We start from the raw sequence: 11333 nt of genomic DNA, 5'->3' as shown, positions 1-11333 counted from the left end.
AAACCTCTGGTATTAAAAAAAGTTTGGGTCCAGCTTAGTGTAGTGGTGCTTACCTGTAATCTAAGTACTTGGAAGGCTGAAGCAAAATACAGGGTAGCCTGGGCTATAGAGTAAGACCTATCTCAAAAATAAATAAATATATAAAATAAAAATCCTGGGGGGTGGCTGGGTAGCTGAGGAGGGAAGAGGGTACATAGCTCATTATTGCCAAAATGGGGGAACAAATCTGTGTTCTGATATCAGGTAGAAGTAGACTCATATATAGCAGGAGAGGCAGATGCCATGTGGTTAGGACATGGGTACGTTCCAGGTACCCACAGAAATCCAGGTATACTCAGTAGGGAAATGGACCTCACGTATCCACCCTGCCAGAGGGTCCTGAGCTCTGGATAGTCAGAGCCCTGGCCCGTGATTTTACCAGCGGGTGACCTTGATTGAAGAATCCAGTGGCCTGTGACATCCAGAATTAGTTTGTAAATGAGTGGTGTCTTAGCTTCCAAATTTGTGGTAATTTGTTGTACAGCTATAAAAGTCAAGTATACTTTCTATCTTCAAACCTGCTTCAGCACTATCATCTTAAAATCTCATCCTTCCCCTTCCCTTCTCCCTCGCTTGCTAGGCAAGTGCTCTACCCTTGAGCCCCAGACAGCCCTAGCCTTTTTTTCTTTTTTAGTTATTTGTTTGAATAGGGTCTTGCATTTTTGTTTGGACCTTTCTAGACCCTGATCCTCCTATTTATGCTTTCTCCATAGCTAGGATAACAGGTGGGAAATCATTACACTCTGCTCCTTATTGTCTAAGATGAGGCTCTTTCTCCTTTTTTTGCTGATCTGAGATCTTGCTTCTCTCTTTATTCTGAGGAGCTAGGATTATTGGTGTGAGCTACAACTCCCAGCTGTCTTAGTCCCTTTGAATCTGTCTTGTTCCTTTTGCTCATTGCCTCCTACCCATTTCCTAAGCAGGAACCCAGGCTTGGTACAGGGCCTTGGGGAGAGTGGTGCCTGTTTGACGGGGCTACTGAGGATTCTCTTTCTCTTTGGGTACACTGGGCTCAGTTGGAGGAAAAAGCAGAACAGATCCGTTCAAAGACCTACCTCATCCAGATGGAGCGGGAGAAGATGCAGATGGAACTGAGTCACAAGAGGGCGCGAGTGGAGCTGGAGAGGGCAGCCAGCACCAATGCCAGGAACTACGAGGTGGGTTCAGGTGGGACGGGCAAGAACTGTGCAAGGAACTGTGTGTGTAGCATCTGCCAGGCTTCAGAGGTCAGGGCTGGGGATGGGGGAGGAGACCCTTCAGGGGCTCTGCCAGGCCTCTCTCTGAGGCCAGCAATTCTAGGGTAGGGTCTCTAAAGTGGAGATAAACACAAAGGGGAGCTTCTATGTGGTGACTGCTCAGTGAGGCTCTAGTGCCAACAGACCTGCCTCTGCTGGGAATTTTGCCAGAATTGGGATGCAGATGTGGGAGGAATACCAGGTGGTGTGAGGATGTATAGCATGCACAGGGCCAATGCTGGGTCCGCTAAGGTGGTTTCAGGGCCTCAGCAGAGAACCTATCTGTGTCACTACATTTGCTGTTGGCTTCCCAGCAGCCCTGTGATTCAGGAATGTACTACATGGGAACTTCTGTCTGCTGCACTTTGCTTTTTTTTTTTTTTTTTTTGGGTCCGGTCGTGGGGCCTGAACTCTGGGCCTGGGTGCTGTCCCTCAGCTCTTCAGCTCAAGGCTAGCGCTCTAACACTTGAGCCACAGCGCCACTTCCGGCTTTTTGCTTTTTGCTTATGTGGTACTGAGGAATCGAACCCAGGGCCTCATGCATGCAAGGTAAGCGTTCTACCACTGAGCCACCTTCCCAGCCCATGTCTGCTGCACTTTGATTAACAGTGCTTTGCCAGGAGCCTTGAAAATGCTGCAAGACTCAGGCAGAGCTGGACCAGAGTCTTTCTGGCCTCCCTGCCTCTGAGGATGTCTGTCTGGCTCCTATCTTTTTTTTTTTTTTTGTGGTCGTGGGGCTTGAACTCTGGGCCTGGGCGCTGTTCCTGAACTCTTCAGCCCAAGGTAAATGCTCTATCACTTGAGCCACAGCACCACTTCCGGTTTTCTGGTGGTTAATTGGAGATAGGAGTCTAAAGAGCTTTCCTGCCTAGGCTGGCTTTGAACCATGATCCTCAGATCTAAGCCTCCTGAATAGCTAGGATTATAGGTGTGAGCTTCTGGTACCCAGCCTAGTTCTGTTGGGAACAGCTGCTAATGGGTTTGTTTGAGTTTGGGATGCAGATTCCTGGTCACGGTGTGTTGTCTGGGCTCAGTGGGCTGTCTTTGTTAGGAAGGCAGGTCCAGGTGGTCCTAATGCCACACAGAAGGGTTCTGGGGCCATTTCTCTGTTCAGGGTCCCTTGAGGAAAGGACCTACCTGGCTCTGGGTCTCCAGTGTCCAGCACTAGTTCTAGCTTTGTGGGTGCTTAGAACATTGGAGATTATGAGGGGGTCACTGCATGGTCCTTCCTTGGGGAAGGCCTAGGAACACAGTAGGGTGAATGAGCATGGTCTGTTCTCCCTGGTCCATAGGCATGCTGAATAGTGCTCAGGAACCATCTGGCCATGGGTGGGTAGGACAGGTCAAAATAGCAATTAGATGGTAAGGCTGTAAGAGACTGCTGAACCCCTTTTCTATGCTTGGGAATATGCAGTACCTGTAGAGACATTGTTCTGGCCATGACTGTCTCTCTTTCCCTCCTTGGATCCCTCCCTGTTTGCCTTAGCTAAGAGCCTCATGCATTCTAAGCACTGATTATAAACAGTTGTACCCTATGTAGCATGCTTGTTCAGCGAGGATCCACTGGATATTTTGGGGCTGCACTTGCAGTTAATGCTCCCTCAAATCCCTTTGAGGTATGGGTCAGCCTTCCCTCCATGGGGCTGCATTCCTGTATTTTTATTAAACCTTTGGTCAGGCATTGGAGCATCCTGTACATAAGTGACTCTGAGTAAGGCCTTGTACTCTAGGGATAGCTTGTGGGGACAGCTTCCATGGAGGCGGGGAGAGAGCAGCAGTGTTGGGCTTTGGTGACCAGCACTCACTCCTATCTACCCAGGATCCAGCTCCTGCCCTTTGCTCCCTCCCTTCTCTGTGACTGACAGAGAACCTGTCAGGTTCCTGTGGATCATGGAGTGAGGAGGTCTGAGCAGAGGTTCTAGTTTTGTCCCCTCCTCACCAGCTTCCCAGGCCTTCATGGTAGGAGTTGGCTCTTAGGTCTGTGTGATATGGCAGTTGTGTGCCCAGTGTAAAGCAATTGTGTCTGCAGGCCAGTGTCTGCCTGTCTTGCTTCAGTTATCTGGTGATTGCAGGAGTGCACTTATTTAAGGATAGCCTCAGTGCATTCAGCAAGATCTGCTGCAGAAGCCCAACTTCTTTCCAAGGCTGTTTTTGAATTTTAGATTTTTCCATGCTCCATTTCCTCCCTGCAAAAATGGTCTCCCCTGTGAGCAGACAGTGTAATGAGAGCATGGTGTGATCCTTGCCAAGTGCCTCCTGGGGACTGGCTCCTTAGAGTGGGACCTATCTTGCTGCTGTGGCAGGAGCACTGGCATGGGGTTCCAAGTCTTGTCCCAGTTCTGCTCTTCTGGGCTAATGGTCTTGAGTGGTCTGGGCTGCCCATGTCCTCATGCCTATTTGCATTTGCACCTCACTCTGGCCAAGTTCTTCCCTGTTCACAGCGTGAGGTAGACCGCAACCAGGAGCTGCTGGCGCGCATTCGGCAGCTTCAGGATCGGGAAGCTGAGGCGGAGGAGAAGATACAGGAGCAGCTGGAGCGCCACAGGCAGTGCAAGCAAAGCCTGGACACTGCCAACAAGCAATTGCGTGAGCAAGAGGACAGCCTGGCTGCAGCCAGTGAGGTGAGTGCAGTCTGGAGGAATGAGGGGCTCAGGACTGGGGCTCTGGGGGTCAACCCTAGGCCTTTAGCCATTTTCCAAGGAAGAAGAATGAATGCGCTCCCAACTCCATGGTGGCACTGAGACATCTTTACTTTAAATTAGACCTCTCACAGTGCACCTGCACTTTTGCTTGGCTGTGATCATAGTGAAAATATTAATTTTCCATTCTGTGGTTTCTGTTAATAAGTTGAGGACCTTTTTGGTCTTCCTAACTTAGCAATCTTAATGCTTGGCTGATTCATCTTTTGTCATTTTAAAGTGTGTTTTTTTGTTTTTGTTTCTTTTTTTTTAATTGTGAAAATATTGTACAGAGGGGTTACAATTACATGAGCAAGATAATGAGTACATTTTTTATCAAGCATTGTTGCCTTCTTTGTTTCCACTTCCCATCCCATTCCATTCCATTCCATCCTTCCCCTCCCCCCCATTTCTTGTATTCACTTGGTGTGCATGGCAGATAGCTTCTTGTGGGCAGCCTATTTGCTTCTGTTGCATTGTTTTGTGGGGACTGACCCTTGAGTAAGGTGACAGGACCTGGCAAGGTTCTCTCTTGCTTTTGCTGCCAGGTGCTGGGTTGTGCTGACAGCTGCTTTAGAACTTCTGGTGTCACAACAGCCTTGACTGTCATAGATGGCCCTAAGTTCCAGAAACATGGTTTTCTTTATTTCCCAGAAGATATGAGCAATTGGGTGCATCTGGATTTGCATTTCTTTGATTACCAGCAAGTTTTGTTAGCATCTCCAGCATCAGAGAATGCCTTTGAACCAGGGTATGTGTGAGCTGTAGTACAGGGGAAAGCTTCTCTTTGTCTCCGTGTTTTTATACACCTGAATGTTGCTACTCATGGGAACTAGAACCTCCCCCCCCCCCCCCGACCTTCTCTGTCTGTTTTGTGTGGTGTTGAAGATCACAGGTGCCAAGAGGAGACAGATGAGCACCACTGGGGGAGGGCTGGGCTATATTGCATCATTGGTATTCTGTCTCCATGCACTTTCTCCACTTGATAGACTCAGAGCAGGCTGCAGGTTATTTTTGCCTCCACAGCGCTGGGAGCATGTTAAGGTTGTTCCTGCATCTGTCTTCTGAAGGAGTGTTGTCAGGAGAGGAGGCGTGATCGGCTTTCAGAGAAGTTGGCTCCTGCTTTGCACTGGCTGGGGTGGGCTGTGGGTCCCAGACCCCATGTGCTGTTCTGTACTGGAGGGTAGGGAGAGCCTTGTATACCTTTAAGGAATCGGGGGGGGTGAATCCTCAGAGAAGCCCCTGTGATCAAAGCCTGCCCATGGCTGCATTGTCCTGTTACCCCACTTATAGCTCTCCCCACTATGAAGCTGTCTCAGTCCTCCCTGAAACTGTCCCCCATTGACACTGTCCTTCATCATAGTGCTCAGTGCCTGCTTGTGTTCCTGAATCCTTGTTGGACATGATTTAATACCTCCATTCTCTGAGGGCTAGGTTGATGTACACTATTGTGACAGAGTGAACTGTATAGGTTTGAGGGGGTAGGGCACTTCTGTGTGCTTTCCCTAGAGGGTGTGGGGGAACAGTGCTGCTGTATTCCAGTGAGTTGTCAAGGATAGGGAATGAATACTGTGGTCTTTTTGCAGAGGGTACTGAGACACCCTGGCCCAGGCCACCCAGAATCACTGTGATGTAGTTGCTGGGTCCAGCCTCTTGCCCTCTGTGTTCATGTTCTGTGTGGCTGATGTTGGGCCTCATTTACATGCTTTCTTATACAGCTATGCTGGCCATTCTCATTGCCCCGGCCAGCATATTCTTCCCTGAGGTGTTGCAGGGGCCATTGCCCAGAGAGGTGCCTCAGAGTGAAAGGTGGTATTTGCTTCAGGTGGACTCACAGTTTGTCCTGGAGGCTGCTAGATGGGCAGCTGCTGTGAGACCACCCTCCTTTTTTTTTTTTTTGGTTGGTCTTGGGGCTTGAACTCTGGGCCTGGGCACTGTTCCTGAGCTCTTCAGCTCAAGGCTATTTCTTTACCACTTAGCCACAGTACCACTTCTGGTTTTCTGAGTGGTTTTGGAGATAAGAGTCTCAGGGAGTTTCCTGCCTGGGCTGGCTTTGAACCACAATCCTTAGCTCTCAGCCTCTTGAGTAGCTAGGATTACAGGCGTGACCCACTGGCACCCGGCTCCACCCTCCTTTTGAGTCTACTGTTTCCCCAGTAGCTTCTGGCCCAGCTTGCCAGCTTGGGAGTTCTGTCCCCAAGGCTGCCTTTCAGCTCTCCAGTCGGGATAGCTTTCATAGCCTGGAGGACAGCCTCAGTGTCCTGTGTCCAAGAGGGGAATTTGCTGCCCTGATACTCTGGATCATGTCCTCACAAACTGTTGGAACACAGCACAGGGCTGGTCAGAGATAGAGATTGCAGGCACAGGATATGATGGTGAGAGACAAGGTGTTGAAAAAAAATAGAGGTGGGTACTCGGTGTGCAAGGATGCTGGGTGCTGGGCACAGGACACCAGGCCTGGTGGCCACCAGGCTTCAGGTTAGGTCTGTTCTGGCCAGAGGCAGCTTTTGCTCCAAAGCCTCTCAAGTGGGACCAGCTTTCTTGAGGCCTATGGTTGTGCCCCACATCTATCAGCCTGTGGCAGACAAGGCCCAGGCTGGGAGCCTTCCCAGGGAGTTGGATTTGTCTAGCTGGCACCAACTCCCTGGGAGAAGGGGCTCTGTCTCTACCTTCAGGTAGCAAAAGGGGAGGTAATTGTCTTTTCCTGTTGGTTTTTGCTTCCCTGTGGAAGCTGTACCTGCAGACTGGTCTTAATAGGTGGCCTGATGTCCCTCTATTTTCAGACCATCAGTGCATTGAAGGGGCGAGTCTCGGAGATGCAGTGGAGTGTGATGGACCAGGAGGTGCAGGTGAAACGCCTGGAGTCTGAGAAGCAGGAGCTGAAGGAGCAGCTGGACTTGAAGCACAGGTAAAGGGCCTAGGGCCCTGAACTTCCCTAGGCTTCAATACTGTCCTCATTTACAGATTGTAGTCTCTGAAGCCAGGACAATGAGTGTCAGAGCAGGATAGCATCTTAAACATTCCTGAGCTGGAACTGGAGCTCCTTCCTTCCCTCCTTCCTGAGGGGTGTGACTTCTTGGAATGGGATGCTAGAGAAGGATCCTGATCAGCTGGATTTGGAGCAACATAAAGCATTTCCTATGGATTCAGTGTCATTGGCTGGGGAAGACATTCCAGGGGCAGAGAACAAACCAAATAGGGCATGGACATGTGGCATGTGGAAGGCCGTGTGTTCTCCCTGAAATGCTTTCCCTGACCCTAAGCAATTATTGTCTAAGGAGCATTCTGTCCTTGGGGGAGAGGAGTGGGCAGGCCCCAGTGGGCCCCTGCTGTCGACAGCCAGTCTGGGGTGCTCAAGCTCACCCACTGTCCCATCCAGATGGAGGATACTAAAGCTACAGTGCTGGCATAGGGTCTGGTCCCAGACTGGCATTCATTCCCCTGAAGCAGGCAGGTGTGGTCCATGCTAAGGGGCTTAGGCAGAAAGGCATTGCGGGCTCTCCTTGCATGTGATGTACTCTTCTTTGAATAGACAATGGCAAGAAGCGAACCAGAAGATCCAGGAGCTGCAGGCCAGCCAAGAAGCGAGAGCAGACCTTGAGCAGAAGGTTAAGGTGGGTTGCTTGCATCAGCCTGAATGGGTATCCTGCAGAAAGCTGGTGGTTTTGCTCTTTTGCTGCTCTAGGCCTTTCTTAGCTAGGAGTGTACTCTGTGGAATGTGATGACATTAGTGCATCGTCCTTATGTCTACGCTGGCCAGCGAGCCCACAGAAAATGCTCTGGGAGTCTCACATTTTGGTGATGGAGACCTCCTGGAAACCTGAGGGGCAAGTGGCTGTCAAAGATGATATGCAGTAGTAAACCACTGCAGTCCTGTCCAGAGTTCAACTGCCAGAGCACATCAGGGCTGTGTCTCCAAGCCAGGCCATCTGGCCTTCATGGCAGGCTGTGCTGCTTTGCTGGACTGATGGTGCCTTTAGATCCTTCCTGTGGCTTCTGTTGCCTATAGAAGAGCACTCTGTGGGAGGTCTGACAAGTCCCAGGCCTGTGAGCTTTACTCCTGTTGTCTTTGGTTGCTGGTTTATCCCCTCCCACTTTGCCTTCTTTGCTATCTTCTTGCTGGCCCTTACCTCTCCCTCTGTAGCCCTTGGCCCACTTCAGAATTTGCGTGTACAGCCAGGATGGTCCTCTGTGTCACTTTGTTCTCTTGACTTGACCTGCACAGAGGTGGCTGCATTGGGCTTGGGATTGTCCAACTGACTTGGCTTGTTTTAGTTTTCTGCTCATCCTGTTCAGTGACTTGTCACTCAATGCGAGCACCCTCTTGTCGAGTCCCATAGTGACAGATCCAGCAAAGGAAAGCTTATCCTTGCAGTTGTGTGGATGTGTTGCTTGTGCAGCAGAAGCAGGCTTCAGTGACAAGTAGAGCTCTTGCAGAACTGAGGGCTGAACAGTGGTGCCAAGGACATGGCTTCTTGTGTGTGGTAGACAGGGCTGCTCTAGAAGTGGATAATGAAAATGCTGCCAGTGGCATACTTGGTACAGACAGGAAAGGCTTCCCAGAGGAGGGCCTGTGTGTGAAACCTGAACCAGAAGGTCCCTGAGGTCCTGGGACAAGTTAGCACAAGACTGTTACGGCTTCCATGACTTCCTGCCTTCCTACCTTCCTTCTTTCCTTTCTTTGTTGTGGTAGTGGGGTATAGTTCAGGGTTTCACAGTTGCTAAGCAGATAATCCATTCCTTTTTGGGGAGGGAGGGAGAGAGGAAGGATGTGTGTGTGTGTGTGTGTGTGTGTGTGTCTCTGTGTGTGTGTGTGTGTCTTTGTGTTTGTCTGTGTGTTTGTCTGTGTGTGTGTATGTATTGGGGCTTGAACTCAAGGCCTGTTGCTCTTGGTTAGCTTTTTATGCTCAAGGCTGGGTATGCTATCACTTGAGCCACACCTCCATTTCTGACTTTTTGCTGGTAAACTTGAGATCTCTGGGATTTGTTGGCCCTGGCTGGCTTCAAATTGCAATCCTCAGATTTTAGCATCCTATCTTCTGCACTGGCAGAGGTGATTTTCATGTGTCTTGGTGCTCACTGTCCCCTGTCCCTTCTGCCTGACTGTTACAGGACCTGGAGCAGAAGCTGTGTCTGCAGGAGCAGGATGCAGCCGTTGTGAGGAACATGAAGTCTGAACTACTGCGGTTGCCCAGGGTGGAGCGAGAGCTGAAGCGACTCCAGGAGGAGAACACTCACCTGCGGTAAGGAGTCTGATGTGGCTGCACCGCCTCCAGCTCCTTGGTGCCCTGGGTTCCCCCTTAATGTGTGGCTGTTGGAGTGACTTGCCGGTCCTGCAGGGAGATGAAGGAGACCAACGGACTCCTCTCAGAGGAGCTGGAAGGGCTGCAGAGGAAGCTGGGCCGCCAGGAAAAGCTGCAGGAAGCTCTGGTTGATTTGGAACTGGAAAAGGAGGTGAGGGTCAAGTGGGTAAGCTTTGCCTATGGGGCTGCCTTCAGCCCTGACCCATACCCTGGGCATCTTGGTCATACCCAAAAAAGCTGCTCAAATATGGCTGGTGCTTGTGCTGGCAAATGTGAGGTTGCATGCACTTGTCTCTTGGCTGGGTTGGGGCCCAGGGATGATCTTGGGTTATCTGGGTGGGCTGGGTGGCCTCAGGGAGGTAGGGTGGAGGACCTGCTTCAGCCGTTGCCAAATGTGAAGATGGAGGAAGGGGCCCTGAGCCAAGGGATGTGGATGCCTCTAGCTGTTGGAAAGCAGCTGAGTTTCCAGAAAGATCATAGCCAAGCTGGTATCTTGTGTTGAGCCCAGTGAGACCTAGTTTGGTTTCTCAAGTTCAGCAGTAAAAGACTGATTTATTGAGGCTGCTGAATATGTGTGGTTGACCAGCAGCAGCAGAGACTTGGCTCAGATGACACATTAGGAAAGAAAGGCTCCTGGCACCTGTGAGAGAGACATGGTGGACACTGCTGCGTTTCTTCTCCCTGCTTCTGCTGGCACTTGGCTGGTGCTGAGTGGGTAGATGCCCATTCTGGCAGCAATGGGAAGTTGTGTTGTGGGCATTGAAGAAAGTGAGGGTCAGAGAAGCCCCCCCCCACCACCATACAGCAGGTTTGGTCTGCATTAGACTTTCAGCTTTAGCCTGGGGTCTCCTGCCTTTCCCACTGCTTCTCCTGATCACTCCTGCTGTCCTTGCCTGCTGTGCCCAGGATGTACCAGGCCACTGTTCATTAATTCAGTCCCAGACTAGAGGAGTACTAGTGTCTGTTCACTACTTTGGCCCTTGGCATCTGTCCCCACCTCACTGTTAATTCCTGAGCTGCTCCCCTTTGGAGGATTGGGAATCTACGAGTCTTTCTCCTTTCAGGACAGCTGAAGACTTGTGGGGACCAAAAAGCCTGTGACCACTTTTTGTGCTGTGGCTCACAGCCAGCCAATCCTTCAGGGGATGGACCTCTCTTGGTGGGTTTCTCTTGGAATGTAGCCTGCCAGGATGGTTCTACACCAAGTACCTTTCTGTTTCTCTGCACACAATGTATTGTTTGTTTTGAAATAGATTTTTAACAATTTTGAGCTCTAAAGTCACTGTCCAAAGTCCTGCAGGAATGCTTGCTGGCTGTGTGACATGGGCCAGTCCCTTATCCAATCTGTTCTGTCTGCACTGTGAGTAGTAGTAATAGCTTCAACTCACACTAAGTGCTCAGATCAGGCCTGCTGTGTAGTGATGTAACAGCACTGACTTTGGGAAGTTACTCACCTGGAACCTAATGGCTCAAAGAGCGTTCCAGAAGTTTGAGAAGAACTGATTGCAGTCCTGTGCTGTAATTCCGAGGGAGTGATAGGAGGCTGGTCTAGTGCACATGGTCTTCATGTTCTGCTTCAGTTCCAGAAGAACAGTGAAAATTGGCTTTCTGGGGTTCAGGCCAGCGTGTACAAGCATGTGGGCAATGCTGCCCCTTTCCTGGTCCTCTAGGTTTGCTGATCCTAGCTTGCAGTGAGGGTGGGGGAAATTTGGCTCTGGGATCAAATCCATCTGACTGGAACTTGGCATCCAAGAGACAGCTGGAAGATGGAGTGCAATGGATCCTCAGGGCTCAGGACTGGGTCTGCATTGAGGGCACAGATTCCTACAGAGCCATTGTATCCTGGTGGTCCTGGTAGCTTGTGTGAATCTGTGAGGCCAGGAAGGAGTGAGGCTGAACCATGCTGTGGAACTTTAGCAGCTCAGACCAGCAAAAGACTGCTTTGAAGCAGACTTGGAACCTTCATGAGTCTGGGCTCAGGCAGGGGCAGAATGGCCTCAAAGATCAGGAAACTTGGCATTGCTATTGTCATTGTCAGTTTTACATGATGATGGTTGTTTGGTCAGTGGTGAAGGGGG

General features: G+C 50.5%; 1 protein-coding gene across 2 annotated transcripts in view; it reads left to right on the top strand.

Moving 5' to 3' along the window:
• Positions 1–11333, top strand: part of Mad1l1 (MAD1 mitotic arrest deficient-like 1 (yeast)) — a 299325-nt gene that overhangs the window by 7486 nt on the left and 280506 nt on the right. For both annotated transcript variants that reach the window (XM_013023364.1, XM_013023363.1), the window contains exons 3-8: positions 1056–1196; positions 3716–3895; positions 6736–6860; positions 7485–7566; positions 9065–9195; positions 9292–9406. In XM_013023364.1, coding sequence (XP_012878818.1) covers positions 1056–1196; positions 3716–3895; positions 6736–6860; positions 7485–7566; positions 9065–9195; positions 9292–9406 — 774 coding nt within the window. The remainder of the gene's footprint in view (positions 1–1055; positions 1197–3715; positions 3896–6735; positions 6861–7484; positions 7567–9064; positions 9196–9291; positions 9407–11333) is intronic.

Source organism: Dipodomys ordii, unplaced genomic scaffold, assembly GCF_000151885.1.
Source record: "Dipodomys ordii isolate 6190 unplaced genomic scaffold, Dord_2.0 Scaffold68, whole genome shotgun sequence".
Classification (NCBI taxonomy): domain Eukaryota; kingdom Metazoa; phylum Chordata; class Mammalia; order Rodentia; family Heteromyidae; genus Dipodomys; species Dipodomys ordii.
The sequence above is the reverse complement of the archived record's forward strand: the minus strand, read 5'-3'. Positions and strand labels throughout refer to the sequence as shown.